This window comes from Sinocyclocheilus anshuiensis, unplaced genomic scaffold (assembly GCF_001515605.1).
Source record: "Sinocyclocheilus anshuiensis isolate Anshui unplaced genomic scaffold, SAMN03320099.WGS_v1.1 scaffold124, whole genome shotgun sequence".
NCBI lineage: Eukaryota > Metazoa > Chordata > Actinopteri > Cypriniformes > Cyprinidae > Sinocyclocheilus > Sinocyclocheilus anshuiensis.
Window position 1 is genome coordinate 603619 of NW_015554082.1, and position 20012 is coordinate 623630.

Below are 20012 nucleotides of genomic sequence, written 5' to 3' on the forward strand. Positions count from 1 at the left end.
TTTTATTTGTGCAACATGTCTTGAGAGAGCATGTTTGAATGCATACAAGCTCAAGTGAGGTTTGAGAGCCACTGCAGAGGGGAAGATTTGCATCAAATGATTTAAAGTCTGGTCTGTTCCTCATATAAAGCTATCAAGCGGGCCAGGAAGATTTGAAATAAAAATCAGGAGATTTTATGGTACTTTAATTGTGCTTTTAGTCATTTTTGAAGCTTATTGGTAATGGTCACCATCCAGTTTTGTTGTATGGAAAAAAAAAAATCCATAAACCAAAGTAACTCTGTGTTCCACGATAGAAAGAATGTACAGGAATGAACCACATGAGCTGAGTCAATAATGACTTGCAATGAATGGGTGACCTGTTGCTTTAATATTTAATAGTATGGCCATTATATGTCTATGAAGAAATAAAATCTTATTTGCAAACAAAAAAGGTTAATGAAGCACTAAATCATAAGTCTTTTTGGACCCATTGCTTTAGAGCCGAAGTGAGAAAGGAACTTGACCCTCCCTTCATGAATCATAATATTTATCCTTATCAGTGTAAGTCTAAATATCTTGTTGAATACCTTTTAAATCAGAGTACATCTTAAATATGAAGAAAAACTCCCTTTAATTAAAAACAAACAAACTGGCTAAACATAGCAGCCATTGATGGATTAGTTATTTGTTGCTTGATAGACTTTGTAGAAATCTTCAATCATTTACGCTTAACTCAGAATTCATCCTCATCTAGGTTGCAAATAGTGACTATTGATTGATAAATACTAACCATCATCATATTCAACATTTTGCGTTATTTGTCTCTGCACATCCTAGCAACATGGTTGCGTGTTTTTGTAATCCATTCAATCCTCCACCATGGTGTGTGTTGCTAAGATACAGCTGTTTTATTTCGACAGGCATCTGTGAGATCGATGTGTGAACCTCTCCCTATTAAAGCATGAAAAGACCTGTCGCTTAGCAACATTAATTCACATTCTGAGTGACATTATAGGTGCTAATATGGATAGGGAAGAAAGAGGAAATAATTAGCAAATTTATGACCAAAGAAAGAATGTATTTGTTAGCCGACAGGCCTCATTTATCAAACAGCTTTATTTTAGGGTCTCACTATAAGATTTCAGGGAGGTTTCATGTTAAAGTCTTTGCAGACCACAGTTTCATCTCATCAACTTGTGAGACTTGAAAAGTTAATTTTTAAACATTTAATCCTTCATTTAAATATTTAATCCTACTTTGAACTGAATTTCTGTTGACTGTATTTACAAAGATGCACAATATTATGTAAACAAATAAACTATGTTTATGATGTTTATGACTCTTGACTCTACAACCTTTATTGCATTCAGTCTTTAACAGAACACATCATCTTTACAGACTGAGTTACAATAGGATAATTAATAATACATACTCATTACAACAAGCAAAAATCAAAGAAGTAAAATAAGAAAAATAATTTAAAAAGAAAAAAAATATGTAAAAAAAGACAAATTTTATATATATATATATATATATATTCGTGTTTTAATATATAAATATTTTTTTGTCCAATTATACACTTCAATCTGAACAACATTGCTACCAACCAATCGGAGCCCTGACCAAACCTCAAACCCCGCCCCAAAAATCAGAGGGCTGTGATTGGTTGATAGAAACGGCGTTCAGGAAAAACAAAATCTGTAAGCATGTCCTGCTTGATTGTAAATCATGTTTTACCGTTATGGTCAAAATATTTCTTATAAGTCACTATAATTTGACATTGTAGATATATTGTTTGTTGCCATGCAGTTTAATTCTAAGAATGGATTTAGTATTTTGATTTGAAGAGCGTTTTGCACATAAACTTGGTAAAATGGCCATTGAACTTCAAATTAGGATCAGATTAGAAGTGATGTCAATGTTTAATCTTTTTCAAAGTTTGTGTCCTTTTGATTAGTTTTCTCAGGTTTCTCTATTTGTCTCTTTAAAGATCCTGAACCTTATCTGTTACTTGGCCTTGGAAACAGCATTCAGAGAATGAGCCTTGATGGGGACCAGAGAAGGATCGTGTCTAGGGTGGGAAGGTCCATCTTGTTGGATTTCCATTTAAGTGAGGGGACGATGTTTTGGGCTGACACCCATACAGGACAAATCAGCAGGGCAGGACTGGATGGGACACGCAGACAGGTAATACTGAAGCCCCATTAATGTTATTGTTGTTTATTTTATTTTTTGTTACTTTTAATATGCATGTAAGTATCTATATTTATATATAAGTTTAGCTGAAAGTTATTTATATGTCCTATAAATACGTTATGTTAGTTTTAAATGCCATCAGTGATTGTTTGAAGCCTGTTCCAAGCCTCTTAATGCAGTTTTGGTTTATTCTTTCAGAAGCTTCTCTCATCAGTGAAAGGAATCACGGGTCTGGCTGTGGACTGGATTGAAAACGCAGTTCTCTGGAGCAATGCAGAAAAAGGAACGATACAGAGAATGGACACAGATGGGAGAAACGAAAAGATTGTCCTAAGAGACCTGTCTCAGCCAAGAAGTGTTGTTGTTGATCCAAATGAGAGGTAAAAATGAGAAAAACTATACAGTCATTCAAGGAAAGGAAAAATGTGCTTTATCAAACCTGGCATACTTTAGGTTGATCTCTTTGAAAAAAGAAAACGAAATGCACAATGACAATGAACAAAGCCATAAAGATTTTTATTTTTTTTTTATTTTTAAACAAATAATAAAATATTTGTACACTACCAGTCAAAAGTTTTTGAACAGTAAGATTTTTAATATTTTAAAGAGCTAAAACTTCAATGGCAATAAATAAGAAGTTGTGAGCATATTAAGACATGGCTTGTGGAGCAATAGGTCAGAGCTGTTTCCCACAACAACATGTTTTACATTTTTTACTCTGTTCTCTCAGCAGTGTGCTTGTTGACTGTAGGGGAGAACGAGGATGACTAAAGGCTTTGTCATTTGCACAGTTCTTCTCAGGACTGTGTTGCTCAAATCCTAATTTGCTTGCTAGCTATAAATGCTGGAGCATTCAGACGGTCACATTCTTTGAAACATGGCTGGCACATAGGTGCAGATCTAACAGAGTGTCTCAAACAGCACACTGGCCTTACCTTTCTGTTAAAGGACTGGTCTGTGAAGAGATAATCAAGCAACCATTTTGGTTTCAATACAAATATCTCAACATTAGTAGATATTCATTGGGGGAGCTGAAAATAAAATAATTTCAGTTGTATTGCAGTGAACTTGTATATTAATGCAGAATTCATTATTTAATTTGTATATTAAAATGTAAAAATAAAACATTTCTGGCTGATATGGTAATAATTATTTTCATGTTATAGCCAGTGAATGAAAATGACTTGTATTAAAATACTGTACTGTTTTAGAGAGAGATGTATAAGAATGCTATCACAACATTTTTCTAGATATATTTTCTGGCTGTCAGATGGGTTGACTCCCAGTCTCCAGCGTTCAGACATGACCGGTGGGAAGAGGACAACAGTGCTGAAAGCTGCAGACAGACTGAAGGTTCTGGCTATAGACCACCGGGACAGGAGACTCTTCTGGGTTCAGCAGGGCCAAGGAGTGAACACTGCTATGGGGTCCTGCAACTATGATGGCAACATTATTAACGTCTTTAATCAGCGCCTCAGGTAAAAATCTTCTAATGTAATAATATAAGAGGTAATTAATGTTTCATATATTAAACTTTTATATTAAAAAAAAAAAAAGAAGTAGTAGTTAATATGTCCTCCCTGCCCTACTTCTAGATCACAGTCTCTGAGGATGACCATTTTTCTTGATTATGTCTGCCTAACGGACTCTAAGTCAAAAAGAATAATACGAGTAAACAAGTACACAGGGGGCCGAGGAGAGAATGTCAATTCCAAAAGGATGCCGCACCCCCCTGCTGATGTCAAAGTGGTACATCCCATCAATCAGCCAGTAGTGGAAATTCCAACTCAATTCACTCCAGGTAGGTAATGAAATAATTACACATCATCTTAATTGCTTTATAAAATGCTGGAGTATTTGCTTTCAAAATATCTAACCAAAACATGTTTGAATAGTTATTATAATTATTTATAACAATTATTTCATTGTTCCAATTACTCCACTCTTCTATCTATAATCACGAACTGTGTCAAACTGGGTGATTTTAAGTAGTGTTGGGTAAAGTTACTTTTAAAAGTAATACATTACAATATTGCGGTACTCTATAAAAAGTAACTAATTGCACTACTTAGTTACTTTCTATGGAAAGTAACTCATAATGTTACCTTTGCGTTACTTTTTGTCACCTGAGCTGGGGTTGCTTATTTATTTTTAATAAAAAAAATCCCCAAAGTTATATTTTGGGCAACTTTAAAGCCCCTTTCACACCAAAAATTAAATGAATAAGCCTCAGGCTGAAGGAAGTGCCTTTCGCAATTTCAACAAATCAACTGCCGTTACTTATTTGAAAAAGTAGCTCAGATATTTTCTTGTAAATTTAAAAGTAATGCATTACTTTACTAGTTACTTAAAAAAGTATTCTTATTATGTAACTTGTAATGTGTTACCCCCAACACTGATTGTAAGTTCTTACAATTATCCTAAACGTCACATAGAGAGCAAATTTATTACATGCTTGGAAGGAGATGCCATTTGTTCTTGTGCAGGCTGCAATCGACACACAGGAGAGTGTGTGAAAGTGTGTTCCAGTCACAGTGACACTGGTCTGTGCCGATGCAGGGACGGTTTTTCCCTCAGTAAACAAGGCAACTACTGTGAAGGTACAGCCTCAATTTCCCTTGTGAAACACCGTAACATCTAAAACACACAATAGCATTTGTGGAGAAATCCACAACTTTCTTCTTTTGTTCAAAACTCTCTTCTTCTCTTTCAGATATCAATGAATGTGCCCTGTGGAATCACGGCTGTTCACTGGGATGTGAGAATGCTCCGGGCTCATACTTCTGCACCTGCCCTAAGGGTTACCTGTTACTGCCCGATTTGAAGACCTGCCAAGGTAGGACTGGAAAATGGGGGATGGATTATGAAACACTAGCACTAGTAGCATACATATCAATGAGCTGGAATTCATGGGTCAGGGACAGAGCGCAAGAGAGAATTTTAAAAGAAAAAGGACTGGAAAGTGACAGAGAGCATAGAGCTGTAGACTTCATTGTTTGTGCTCTAATTGTGCATCGAGGCAGAGCCGGACAGCGCAGCGCAATAAGATTATGAGGTGACATCAGTAATAAGGAACATATTTAGTCAGCAGCTTTGCCTGGCTAAGCAGGTCAAGAGCAAAGCAACAGCGAGATTAACCCTCAATACAGTTCTCACACCTGCGGACGCTCGTATGCACCTGCAGTCAAGTTTGTTGTCACGTTTTCTGACTGTCAAGATGCTTAGAGATGGGGAAATTACAATTAAATAACATCATTTATGGAATAGATTTTTATTTATTGTGAATAATTAGAATTAAAGTACATTACAATTTTGAATGCAGAAAAAATATGTAAATGAATGCAAAAAAAGAAAAAGCTTCGTTTGAGAATGAGATGTCACATTATCCTCTCTTAACTCGGAGCATCATATGCTTTTACTCATTCTGACCAAGGGACCCCTTCTGCACTTTTACCTTTGTGGGTGGGTTTATGGTCTTGACATCATAACGGGATTGTAGAGAGTGTCCAGTTAAGCTTGTTTCCCACCATATGGCTTCTTCAAAACCTATCGTCGTTACTAGTGTCAGAACCATTCCCATTCTGGAATAAAAATATCTTATTTTTTGGAATTATGTGGTTATAAATCTTTATTTATATTTGTTTTAACTGGTGTAATCACTTATTGTAACGGCAGGCCTTGTTTTATATGTATTAATTGTTAACCTGAATAAAACAAAATCTTCCCGACATTGTTAATTGTTTCAGGACTGGTGTTTTGCAAATATAGGATGATTGGATTTGGGATTATTAGGTGTCAGAATAAGGACTGTCTGATAGGCACAGTGCCACAAGGTCTGTTGGTTCAGAGAAGTGTTCGTGGAAACTTTGAGGTGAGAATTGAGCATCTGAGGACAGGGGTTTTGGAAATGAAAGATTGAGGCCGTAAGCTTTAGACTTTAGACTTGTTTGCGTTGTCTTGTCAGACTGTACAGCCAACCACACGTCATTCCATTTCCCCATGTGACCATGCTTTAATGATTAGTTTGAGGACAATATTCAAAGTGCCAATGGAATTAAATGTCAGGGTTGTGAACAGGTCATTTTTAACCCTCACACTGTTGAGACTGACCTTATTGTTACACTTGGGGCCCGAGTATGTAAAATAAGTGTGAATTCTAAATTAATTTCCCTTCAAATTATATAAAGACCTAATCAAAACCCAGCAGAATGATAAGCAGTATCCATTCTAGTAACACTGTTTTGTTGTTTTTGGGCTTAATATTTACTAGTTCTACAGGCATTGTAGAAAAATATACAGTAAAATAATTTTGTGGATGTGAGAATTCACTCAAAGAACTTAAAATATGTTTTTTGTTCAAATCTTCAAATTCCAAAATATTGAGTTCTTCAAGGGGCAAAAAACGCATTACTTAAAATACTTTTTTAGTAAATGCAAAATGTATTTTAAAATATATTTTGGACAATATAAATATATTGTTAAAATATATTAATATTTTAAAAAGTGGAAATGTATTAAAAATGTGTTTATGTAAATATATTTTAGTACATACATTATATCTTTTAACAATATCTATTAATAATTGTGTGTATATATATATATATATATATGTATATATATATATATATTTTTTTTTTAATTTTTTTTAAAATTTTATTTATTTTTTTTAATACGTCTCGTTTGCTCATCAAGGCTGCATTTATTTGATCAATAATACAGAAAAAAACAACATTGATTTCCAACGAAGATAATAAATTAGCATATTAAGTGATTTCTGAAGGATCATGTGACACTGAAGACTGGAGTAATGATGCTGAAAATTCAGATTTGCATCACAGAAATAAATTATATTTTAAAGTATATTAAAATAGAAACCCATTATTTTTAAATTCTAATAATATTTCACAATATTACTGTTTGGATTAAATATATGCTGCCTTAATGAGCAGAAGAGACTATATATATATTCAATAAAATGAATTGATGAGTTGCATGAATGAATGAATTTATTTTGTTGTAGTAAAACATTGTTGTAAATGGCAGAATTTTAACTGGCCTGCTTACATTTGTCTACAGAGACTAAACCATGCGTGGAGAATGGCACAGTTTGTGATCATGCATGTGTACACACTGCAGAAGGAGATGTGTGTGTGTGTCCAGAGGGATCTGTACTAAATTCTGATGGCCGTTCGTGCACAGGTGTGTGTTTTTGTAAATCAAAGTACGTTAAAAGCCAGATTATGTATGTATTTATGCCTGTGGCTGTTTTCTTCTCCATTGTCTCTATGTTTCAGGCTGTTTGTCTGCAGATCGAGGGGGCTGCAGTCAGATGTGTGTGACTTTATATCCAGGCAGATGGGTTTGTGAGTGCCAGCCTGGATACCAGCTCCAGCCTGATGGAAAACACTGTGCTGCTGCAGGCAAGGCTTACAAACTTTCTTTATATTCTACATTATGCCAGGGTGTCTGTCTGTCTCCCACATCTTGTCTCCTAGAATTATTGGGTTAAGCATAAGTGCATTTGCTTCCAATGACCTTGTGCGTCTGGAATCTCTTTGCTTTATTTCAAGCAGGACCTCCAATGTACCTGTTGTTTGCCAATATGGTGGATATAAGACAGATTAATGCAGATGGCAAAAAGAGCAAAACACTTCTGCAGGAACCGAGAGGCGGTATCATAGCTTTGGACTATGATCCAGTGCAGAAGCAGGTAAAAGATCACACACATGGCTGAGAAAGCCACTACATTTATGATATTTACAACTGCCCTCTAGTGGACATGGGATGTAAATGCCAGATTATGTAAGGAAACAGAAATGAAGTCCAGGGTTCATGTTGACAATGTTTAAAGATGTATTTACTGCCATCTTGTGGCCACAGAATTTAAATGCAAGAGGACACATTTCTGTTTTCTGTATTCGTTTTTTTTTCAACTGCTTACACACAAAATCTTCACTTGTCATACAATTTCTGAAACCTGACACTCAAACACCAGAACCACACACCAAATCTGCAAAACCATACACTAATTCTTGGCCTTTGACTTTCAATTTTCAATTTCATAAAATGCTTCTTGCAAAACACAACACACAATTCACTATGTAACGTACACAAATCTAACAGGAATTAATATTATGGCAAAGGTGTTTGCAAATGTTTGCTTTTGAGATGTGTTTGTGATATTTTGAATGCAGTGCTTCATTTTGCAAGAGATGTGAGGCATTTTGCATTTTGTGTGTGCAATTCTTGGATTTGTGTGTAAAGTTTTGAAAAAAAGAGGCAAAGTTTTGAAAATGTGTGTAAGCAGTTGAAAAAAACAGTAATGTGCACTAAGTGTGAGCTTGGAGGACGAAATTGGCAAAAAAAAAAAGTCAATTAAGTCCACTAAAAAATAAAATAAAACCCACATATTCATACATAAATAAATATATAAAATAGGTGCATGTGCATGGAGATATGCAAATAATATACTGTATATACATAAATAAATGCACCCATCAGCACTGGAGCACTTGAATTTTATTTCTATGTCTCTATATTTCTTTCATTTATATCTGTTTGTAGTTTTGTATTTGGTTTTGCTTTGCACAACATTAAAGTTAATAATAAATGAGTAAATAAGACAAAATACTGTACATTTATTCTTTGTAAAAAATTTATTTTAACCTCAATATATTTACTGTTAAGACAGTGGTTGTCAGTAGAATAAAGTTAATGGGATTGAGCTCATAATTTCCAACCAGACTTTACAACTCAGAACAAATGTTGATGTATTTATTTAACATTTTTCTCTGATATTTACTTAAGTGTTTTATTTTTCCTTGAAATGTCATGTAAAAGTAGTCATTAGGTTTTGTTTGTTTATTTAGGTGTATTTTGCAGATAAAAACCTGAAGCGTATTGAGAGGGCTTCACTGGATGGAGGTTTCAGAGAGATGCTGTTTTCCACTGGACTCGTCTCACCCGAGGGTCTGGCTGTGGACTGGGTCCATCGCAAACTGTACTGGACTGATAGAGGGTAGGATACAGACAAATACAAACACACTTCCCCAGATGTGTATACCTTTATGACTTTACCATTCTGCGTTTCAGATTAGCCTCTATTTGCCGCAGTGGTTTAAATGGCGTTGACAGAGAAATCTTTATAGATGAAGACATCCAGAAACCCAGAGGCATTGCCATACATCCTCAGGCACAGTAAGACCTTTGAAACTGCATGTTAATTTTCTTCTCTGCAGTTTGTCTTCATTGACGTCCTGTAAACTGAAAATTGTACAGTGGCCACTGCCATTTTATTATGAAGACCTTTTTAATGAGGGAGAGTTCAGCAAAAATGACATTTATTTCATTGTACTGTAATCGCCCTGTAATCATGACATTCCAAGGCAAGCAGCTCTTTGAATTAACATGGATTTTGACATGCAGTAACTTCTCATCTGTGTGTCTGGAGGAAGGTATATTGGACAGACATGGGTAGCCGTCCTGCAGTGGAGCGCTCAGGTCTGAACAGAGACGTGCGTGAAGTTGTGGTCAGCACCGGTCTGGTGTCTCCTAGTGGTCTAGCTGTGGATCACGGCTCCCAGCGTCTGTACTGGTGTGACCTGAGCAGAGGTGTGATTGAGTCAGCCAACCTGGACGGTTCTGATCGCCATATGCTAAGCGAGAACCAAGTAGGTGAGGCTCCTCTGCCAAAAACACACTCACCTTCACTAAACAAACAAATACTGTATGTATTATATATGAATGGAACACAAACTACACTTTGTGGCAAATAATATTTATGCTGGTTTATAACAAAAAAAAAAAACGGTGTATGTAATAGGTTTTCTGTTTTTGCTTTGGCTCAGGTCGGCCATTTGATGTTGCTGTGTTTGAGAATGTGCTCTGGGTCAGTGACTGGGAGGGTCACCTGCTCTACCGGATAGACATGAGAACTGGACGAAACCCTGAGCGTCTCCGTGACATCTCTGTCCAACCAGCTGCTCTAGTTGTTGTTCATCCTCTTGTCAAACCAGGTATGGATAGTGCAGTAAAACAGTAATATTGTGAAATACTATTACAATTTAAAAGAACTCTTTTCTATTTTAATATGTTTTAAATTTTAATTCCTGTGATTCCTGAATTTTCAGCATCATTACTCCACTTTTCAGTGTCACATGGTCCTTCAGAAATCAGCCTAATATGCTGACTTGCTCAAGGCACATTTCTTAGTATTATCAATGTTAAAACAGATGGGCTGCTTGATATTTTTGTGGAAACTCATGTTTTTTTCAGGATTTTTTGATGAATAGAAAGCTCAAAATAACAGCATTTATTTGAAATCTTTTGTAACATAAATGTCTTTACTGTCACTTTTTTTTTTTTATCAATTTAATGCATCAATTAATACAAATGCATCAATTTAATGCAATTTCTTGAAAGAAAATATTACTGACGCCACACTTTTTAACAGTAGTGTATTTCTATGAAAGGGTGCGCCAAACTTTCAGAAATATGCTCTGATCAAGCTCAGGCATGTTAATTTCATTAATTATAACTTGATTATTTACACAATAAAAATGATAAAAATGAGGACGCATCTGGAATATACAGTGCACAGCATAAATGAGTACACCCCCTCTGAATAAATATAAAAGATGTATTTTCTTAATGATCACTAATATAATTAATATAAGTCATGGAAAGATGGCAAAATTGAAACATATTAAACATATACTTAATAAAAACAACCAAATATATGCCAATATTTTCTGTAAGATAAGTAAATTAGCCAATTTTGTTTAAATTAAGGATTGCAGAAATGAGTACACCCTAGATTTAATTCAGAAAATGTATAATATTCTAGTACTTAGTATGTCCTCCAGAATTTAAAGTATACTGCTCTGACCCTTCTTGGCACTGAGTGTACCAAGTTCATGACAAATTTTCACATCTGTCCTGTTTAACTCCTGGAGGATGACTTCCTTGAATGCTCTGGTCTTTAATGGGGAGTGTTGCTCAGCTCGTCTCTGCAGAATCTCTCACAGCAGCTCAAGAGTGTTAAGATTGAGTGAAATACATGTCCACTGAAGGATTTTCACCTTGGGAGAATGAATATATTCATTGTCATGCTGAAAAAATGCCCAATAATGCAGGGAATGAGGGGAGGGTAGCATCTTCTGTTTCAAGTTTTTGTATTACATCACACAGTGGTGTGTGAATTCATGCCAGCATTGATAAAGTACAACTCCCTCACACCTTCAGCACTCATACATCCCTATAGAAGAGCTTTACTACCACTGAACGTCACTGTGGGAACCAGGCACTTCTCACTGTACTCCTCCTCTAGCAAGCATCTGAAATGATTGACTTGGTCTCTTGAGACCAGAGTATGGATTCCCAGAAGTCTCTATTTTGTAAATATGGGCCCTGGAAGAGGTTAAATGTGTACTCATTTTTGCAACACACAATTTTATCACTTTGATAAGAAAATCTTATTTTGCTGAATAATTTTGGCAATCTTCTTTGGTAATTGATCAAGCAGGTGTGTTGGAACATTACATCTCCAAAGAACCCTAACATGTATTCTAAGTAAATTGTAAGTAATTGCTGAATTTGTTAAGTTTTAGAAGGGGGGTACTCGTTTATGCTGTGCACTGTATTTTAACTCTTACTTTAAATCTTACTTCTAACATGAAAAATGTTGTCAGTTTGACAATGACAACAATGGCAACATCCACTCAAACCAAAGTAGTGATATTATTTAAAATTCACCCTATTTTCACTAAACTGTGAAAAATAAAATGAGCTATATGGTTCCCATCTTTAAAGGAGTTTAATAATATTCAATATAGTAGGACAATATGCAGGAATGATCTGACTGCAATGCAATGCATGCTTTCTGTTCCCTAGGAGCAAATGTTTGTCTTTATGAAAACGGAGGATGTGCCCAAGTGTGTGAGAGCAGACTGGGATTGGCTCATTGCTTATGTCACTCAAAGCACGTTCTTTCAGCTGATGGAAAAAACTGTCTGCCAATCAATACATCATTCACTGGTCAGTATAATGAGAATAAAATTAAACAATGGAAAGAATGCTTATCCAATAATGTCACATTAAACCATTAAAGCAATCTGAAAATCAACTCTTTGCATAATCATGTTAAAAATAGCTGTATTTCTCCACACAGAATCAGATGATGGTCAATCAAGTGATCGTTTGAGAAATAAAACACTGAATGATGAGAGCACACCACTGGCCATGCTTTACACAGAGAAGATGGTTTCAGGTAGAAAAATATCAGCAACTATCACATTCATCATTTTTTGTGAACACACAAAAAGAGTGTTCCAGAGCTAACTAGAGATAACTTGAGACTGATGTGATCTCATTTAGACCAGAATGACTGCTACTCTCTCAGATGTGATGTGAACGCTCAGTGTATGCAGAAGGAAGGCCGAGCCGTGTGTCAGTGTGTGACAGGTTTTGCTGGAGATGGGGAGCTGTGTGTGGGTAAGTGTGTGTAAGTCTGTGTGTGTTTGCGCTACATGTCAGATGATTTTGATTTAGTATAGACTGAAGCAGCTGGTTTGTGTTGATGTGTGTGTGGGTGCGATATGTGCCTGTTATTGGGTGAATTGATCGGTCTTTATGTAAATTTGGGTTTGTTTACATGAGCACATACAGTATTGACAATATGTGTGTGTGTTTGCACAGACGTTGATGAATGCAAAGCAGGCCTGGCAGATTGTAGTGTATCTGAGGCTGAGTGTGTGAACACAGCAGGTGGATATTTCTGCCAATGCAAGACTGGATTCACTGGAGATGGTCAACACTGTATGGGTATGACAACATATTTACACATTTTTATATATATAATAATTTCAAAAACATTCAATAACATCACAATGGTGACTTGGAATGTTTCATTCTGCTTTTGATTTGTTTGCAACTATTTTGTTTGACACTGTAAAACTACTCAAAGTAATTGACAATATTGTCTAAAATGTAAATGACTTAATATTAAAGGATTAGTTCACTTTCAAATGAAAATTTCCTTATAATTTACTCACCCCCATGTCATCCAAGATGTTTACGTCTTTCTTTCTTCAGTCGAAAAGAAATTAAGGTTTTTGATGAAAACATTCCAGGATTATTCCTTATTATACTCTGATTATTAGCGAAACGATCGGTCATTTTCTAAAAAAAAAGAAAAAAAAAAGTTACAATTTATATACTTTTTTAGCCTCAATATCGTCTTGTGTAGCTACACTCAGTGCATTCTGGTTCATGACAGTTAGGGTATGTCGAAAAACTCATCTCATTTTCTCCTCCAACTTCAAAATCATCCTAAATCGTTCTACATCGCTGTTTTACCTATTTTATATATAAAGGGCGTTTGACCTTCTTTGCATGTTCACTTTGTAAACACTGGTTCGGTACTTCTGCAGCGATGTAGGACGATTTTGAAGTTGGAGGAGAAAATGAGATGGGAGTTTTTCGACATACCCTAACTGTTTCGAACGGGACTACACAGAGTACGCATGCGCATTGCAGAGCTACACAATACGAGCGTTTGAGGTCAAAAAGTATATACATTTTGAATTTTTTAGAAAATGACCGATCGTTTCGCTAGATAAGACCCTTATTCTTCGTTTCGTGTAGAGCCCTTTGAAGCTGCACTGAAACTGTAATTGTGACCTTCAACTGTTTGGTAACCATTGAAGTCCACTATAAGGAGAATAATCCTGGAATGCTTTCATCAAAAACCTTAATTTCTTTTCGACTGAAGAAAGAAAAACGTAAACATCTTGGATGACATGGGAGTAAATTATCAGGAAATTTTCATTTGAAAGTGAACTAATCCTTTAACTTGTGTACTGAACTGCTGTGTATAAGCAGTGTTTACATTAGTCTGAATGTCAGTTATAGGAATATAAATTTGTGATATATATATATATATAAATACTGTTTTTTAAAACTTAATATTCATAAAAGAAATCCAGAAAAAAATTTGTCAACATTGATAAAAAGAAATCAGTATAGAAAAATTTCTGAAGGATCATGTGACACAGAAAACTAATAGCTGCTGAAAATTCAGATTTGAACGAAAATAAATAAATAATCATTTAAAATATTAATAGTATTTCTATTAAAATAGAAAGCAGTTATTGAAATTGCACTAGTATGTTACAATATTATTTTTTACTAATCAAATAAATGCAGCCTTGGTGAGCATAAGAGAATTATTTCAGAAACGTAAAAAATCGTACATAAATACTGTATGAGACTTGCAAACCATTGTATGTACAAGAGTACATCATAAACATTTTCCCAATATTTTCAATGCATATTTCCTGTGTGTGTGTGTCTTATCTTTACAGATATAGATGAGTGTCGATTAGATATGCATGGCTGCGATGTAAACGCTGAGTGTTTGAATGCAGTAGGAAAATATCAGTGCAGATGTCGACCTGGGTTCACAGGCACAGGATTTAGCTGTCATGGTAAAATTACCCTTTTTATTGTTTTAACTGAAACAGTGTCTTTTAAAAACCATGTATTGTACAGTTGTCTATGTGTAATGTGCCATAATCGTTTGAGACCCTGAGCAGTTAGGACCTGCTAATCTGAGTTTGTGCAAAAGGGTAATGCACTGACATTCAGCAGAAATGCATGATGCAACATAGTAGTAGTGACCTAATTTTCATGCTCTGCTTCTTGTTGCAGAGGAGTTTAAGAGCGCCTCCTCTTGGCCGAGTACAGGAAGTCCACTTGATGTCACATCGCCATGGCAACACAATAACTCTGTGCAGAGCTGCCCCTCTACACACGACTCATACTGTCTGTATGACGGAGTGTGCTTCTATTTCCCTGAGATGGAGTCTTACGCCTGCAAGCAAGTGTTTGCTTATATAGCTTTTGTCATGTGGAAGCTTCAACCTGACTTTTATAATTCTCATAATCCCTGTTTTTGCATATACTACAATTTACTTTGAGCTTTAAACATAAGCTGATTTTTACAATGAGGCTTTAGTTAATGAGCAGTAGATGGCAGTCTTGTACTAAAAATCATATGGCTTTTTACTGAACGTTTGCCCTTGACAAAAAGGGCACACGTTAAGCGTATTCAGTAGACCATTTTATTCTAATATTATATAATAATGAATATTGCTTTTAATGATGCTCTGTGTGTGTTTGTGCTGCAGCTGTGTGTTAGGTTACATGGGGGAGCGCTGTCAGTTCAGTGATCTTGAATGGTGGGAGTTGCAGCAGGCTGAAGAGGAGAAGAGGAGGAATATGGCTATAGCAATGTGTATTGTGCTCCTCATCACTCTTCTCTCCATTGCTGCCTGCATCACCTACTGCTGCGGGTGAGAGTGATGCAGGCAAAGCTGGGAGGGGTCAGAGATGCACGTTAATAACACACATACTCATTTCTGTTGCTCTGGAGGCATGGAGGCAATGGATTTTCAAAGAATAAATAATGAATAATCAAAATTATTATAGATTTTTGTAAGTTAATAATATCTACACTACATGACCAACAGTATGTGGACACCTCAAAAATTGTATTATTATTATTTTTTAATGCACGTTAATAACACACTTAATTCTGTAACTCTGGAGACATGGGGGCAACAGATTTTTTAAAGAAGAAATAATGAATAATCTAAATTATTATAGATTTTTGTAAATTAATATCTACACTACATGACCAACAGTATGTGGACGCCTCAAAAAATTTATTTATTTATTTTTTAGAAATGCACGTTAATAAAACACTTATTTCTGTTACTCTGGAGGCATAGTAGCAATAGATTTTCAAATAATAAATAATGAATAATCTAAATTATTATAGGTTTTTGTAAATTAATAATATCTACTCTACATGACCAACAGTATGTGGACACCTCAAATTTTATTAATTTTTTAGATGTTTAGATGTTCTAATGTTAATACCACTTACTGTACTTATTTCTGTTACTCTGGAGTCATGGAGGCAATGTTTCAAAAATTAAATAATGAATAAAATGTAACCATAACTAGAAAAGTTAAAAGTTTGTCAAGAAATAATTTCAGTGTTGGCTTGACAATGCCTTGTTTGAATGTTTTGAATAAAAATGTAAAAAAAAATGTTGGTAATGTAAAAAAGGCCATAAAGGTTTAAAATTGATAGGTTATAAGATATTTCTTTGGACAAAGACAATGAGGTAGATAGATAGATAGAGACAGAAATGTTTGAAATGCCCTATATTAACATTTAATCTACATATTTTAGCATATTTAATTTATTAAGATGAACATTTTCCCCAGAATGCATCATGTTACAATTTTTTTATTTGCAATTCAGTAAATTCTTCATCCTGTCATATCAATTCCAAATGACCTTCCTGAACGTATTTCCCAATGCAGTTTAATTTAAGACTTGAAAAGGGGCCAGAATTTTGCACAACGCTGCCATAGTGTATCATGGTCAAGAAAAAAAATCAAACTGAAAAAGGTACAAAAGCAGAGCTTCTGCCACAATTTGTCTTAATGCCTCCGATTTGTAGTGGATCCAAGAAACAAGATGAAAATAGAGACTGTGACAAAAAATGGCTCCAAAACAGCCTCTTTCCATTTCATCGAAAGCCTCTAATGGTTCAATTGCTGCCGGTCTTGGTTCATTTCCCTGCTTTACCAGGTGAACAGTGTGTAAAAGTGGCATTAAATTGTTTATTAGGAGAGGAGGCTGCAGATTTAAAGATGTTTTCATTCCCTTGAGCATGTGTTAGAAGTCACACACACACACATCAAAACAGCTGGGTGATATTTTCCTCACCCTGGTTAAGTGTCTAATTCTCTATGCCTGTGTTTAGTGACACTGACCCGTGTGTGTGGTGTTTTGTTATACTCCTAAAGCAGCATACTTATGTCTGGTTCCTCTGGCCCCTGCACCTCAATGCAGCAGCCGCACGCTTTCAATTACATGCTTGGTTTAGCTTGTACTACAGCAATTACATATCAAAATAGGTCATTCCTACACCCCAAAATGGACCCAGTGATCTATAACCTTATTTAAAAGCTACACGGGTGGCAATTTTTCTGTCTAAAATTGCATTTTTCACTTGGTTACTCATGTTTCCGTTTTATTTTTCTTCGTTTTTCTATCTATATCAACTTAAGACACACTTTCAATCTCACACTCATACTCATACTCACAAACACGATACTGGTTTGGTTTATCCCAAAGCCTATTATTGCCCCAGGTGTAGGGGTGAGACACACATATCCAATACACATGTTTGTAATATTGCTGCTTATCATACCTTCACGTCTCACTGCAGGTCTCCATACACTCAACATGATCCGGAGATTGGTTTTGCCCTCGGTGTCAGTTAGCAGGGTGCCAATCCATGAACGGAAAAAATCAAAACGGCTCAGATTACTATTTACATAGATATGAGGGTTATGTGACTGTAATACATTTCATAGGAGCCAGTTCAATGAATTTGACATTTAGCCTTTCAGAAACAAACAAACAAAAGATATGTATTCAAAGGTCATTGAATCTACAGACTTCATAACTAAAGCAGACGATGTCACAAGCTCAGTCTCCATAAAACAATAAATGAAATGAAAAGATACATCATATGCCAAACTTTACATTGGTAAAACTGACATTACAAATTGCTCAATAGGTTTATTTTCATTCACTGATTACAGCGAGTATATAATGAAGTCAAAGTGATAAATATGATTTTTTTTTTGTGGTCATTATCAGGTCTAAAAGACATTTTGGAACGTGTCCCTCAGAGGATGATGTGGGTGACATAAGCATGAGTGAGGACAGTATGACGGAGACAACAACAGCTGTTCCACAGGTAAGGTGTTTATTCTTAATGCGAGTTTTTGAATTTTCTGTAAGCATTTTTTTTTTATAATATTGTTTATTTACATATTGTGTGTATGCAGGTCTGTGTGATTTTGGATTCTTCTCCCTGCGGTGATGAAAAGGTCCTTCATGTTGTAGGGTGTCCCAGAACAACAGTATGCCCCTCCTGCTCTTCAAATGCCAGTAAGAATCTCCTTTTTCTATTTTCTCCTAGATAGATAGATAGATAGATAGATAGAAAAAAATCTCATTAGTCATTAGGCCATCAGCTTTCTGTGTTCTTATATATTGTGTTTTTTTTAACTAGGAGACTGTTTTGCTTTAGAAGAGGCTATAAAGCTACAGAGAGACAACTGTGGTCAGGATGTTGCCAGTTGCTGTGTATCCTGCGATCTGAAGACCACTGATAATCTCATCTCTTTAGAAGACCCTCAGGCAACACCCCAGTGATTCATCAGACGATAGTCTTCATTGGAGACTGACCCATGAACTGATCATGTGAATATGTTCCATTTTAAAGTCATTGCCCTTCAGTGTTACAGTACAGCCAACTGGCAAAGTACATTAAAAAAAATGTTGTTTGAACAAGATTTCACATTCAAGTTGCACCAGTTTTTTGTCAACAGATTTCATACAAAAGTAGGTTACTACCTGGACACTATTTGTTGAAGTAAGGAGATTTGCACATCCCTCAAATGGTTTTATGCAATACATAAGAGCTATAGAATGTGTTGAGATCATGAATGTAGGTCATCTAAAGAGAGTCTTGTTTTTCTGCTTTTAACGTTGCTGTTTATTGTCACCTATGAGCCATTAGACATAGAATCCAATTACATAGCTCTGTAAATTGTAAAGATATTCTTCTTTTTGCTGAGTAGGATCTTATATTGAACTTTGTATTATAGTTGAGAAAACGGTCATTGTTTTAATAATGGAGCACAGTTGGTTTGAGGTAGCGAAGAGAAAATGGAGAAACACATCCTGCTTTGTGAGCAGAAAATAACATGTACTTGGCCTATTTTGCTTCAGGTGGTATAAGAATAACATTTCAATGGCATATCTGAACCTGCTAATATCAGCAGTGGCCTCACAAAGAGATTACTACATAAAACACATCCTACTATGAACCAACTATTAAAACCTCAGGTACCAAAACATTAGATAACATTTGGTATCAAAAAGATATAAACCAAACTCGAAATACAATATTTAAATGAATTAAGGTTTCAGATTAGTGAATGAATCATGCTTTAATTATTCAAGAACAGGAAAGTTTAGTAGGTCAGATTCCTCTCTGCCTGTCCTCAGTCAAATGTCTCACAGATATTCTAAGACATCATGGGAAAATAAAAGCAGCAAGCTATATCTTTATTTCCATCTAACTAACAGCCAATGTATATGCTGGGATTATAAGGTTTTAACCTACATCTGCTATTTTGAACCAAAAGCCCAGAACAAGGACGCTGAAGGACAATGTAATAAATTAGACCAGACATAATAACATCTGACCTGATGCCTTTTGTACTCTCTTAACTTTTTCAGCTTCTTTTTCCTTGTAATTGATGTGATGTTGTATATGCATATTTATAACCTAACTGTAAAATATAGACATCTCAAAATAAAACAAGAGAATCTGAAGCTCATTGTGCATCATGTCCTAAGCCTCATTTGCACTAAACAGCAAAAAAAAAAAAAAAAACGTGAAGAGAAAAAAATCATACCAAAAATCCCACAAATATATTTGTTTTTCATTTGGTCCTACGCAGGTCTTAAAATGTGGAAAATAAAACCTCAGATGAACCATCACATGACATGTAACACCGTGTCATTATTTATTTAACAAAAATAAAACCAAGATGTAAAAGCCATGTGTGACAAAGTTAGGACACCCTATGATTCAGATCCATTTTTAGCAGAAATGACTTGAAGTAATCATTTTCTGTATGACTTTATCAGTCTCTTACATCTTTCTGGAGGA

At 35.3% G+C, this 20012-nt stretch overlaps 1 protein-coding gene across 4 annotated transcripts in view; it reads left to right on the top strand.

The window, feature by feature from the left end:
• Positions 1-18600, top strand: part of LOC107669104 (pro-epidermal growth factor-like) — a 20062-nt gene extending 1462 nt beyond the window's left edge. Inside the window, exons 1-24 of one of the 4 annotated variants that reach the window (XM_016461226.1) lie at positions 1612-1682; positions 1973-2169; positions 2377-2558; positions 3429-3656; positions 3774-3979; positions 4665-4778; positions 4892-5014; positions 7255-7377; positions 7473-7598; positions 7752-7888; positions 9048-9196; positions 9271-9375; positions 9629-9852; positions 10026-10193; positions 12070-12213; positions 12347-12445; positions 12553-12669; positions 12874-12999; positions 14541-14663; positions 14887-15055; positions 15366-15530; positions 17924-18023; positions 18115-18217; positions 18342-18600. In XM_016461226.1, coding sequence (XP_016316712.1) covers positions 2020-2169; positions 2377-2558; positions 3429-3656; positions 3774-3979; positions 4665-4778; positions 4892-5014; positions 7255-7377; positions 7473-7598; positions 7752-7888; positions 9048-9196; positions 9271-9375; positions 9629-9852; positions 10026-10193; positions 12070-12213; positions 12347-12445; positions 12553-12669; positions 12874-12999; positions 14541-14663; positions 14887-15055; positions 15366-15530; positions 17924-18023; positions 18115-18217; positions 18342-18484 — 3324 coding nt within the window. In that variant the 5' untranslated portion in view covers positions 1612-1682; positions 1973-2019 and the 3' untranslated portion in view covers positions 18485-18600. Of the gene's footprint in view, positions 1-1611; positions 1683-1972; positions 2170-2376; positions 2559-3428; positions 3657-3773; positions 3980-4664; positions 4779-4891; positions 5015-7254; positions 7378-7472; positions 7599-7751; positions 7889-9047; positions 9197-9270; positions 9376-9628; positions 9853-10025; positions 10194-12069; positions 12214-12346; positions 12446-12552; positions 12670-12873; positions 13000-14540; positions 14664-14886; positions 15056-15365; positions 15531-17923; positions 18024-18114; positions 18218-18341 lie in introns of those variants that run through there. The other 3 variants (XM_016461223.1, XM_016461225.1, XM_016461224.1) reach the window with 3 other exon arrangements.
• The last annotated feature ends 1412 nt before the right edge of the window (positions 18601-20012 follow it).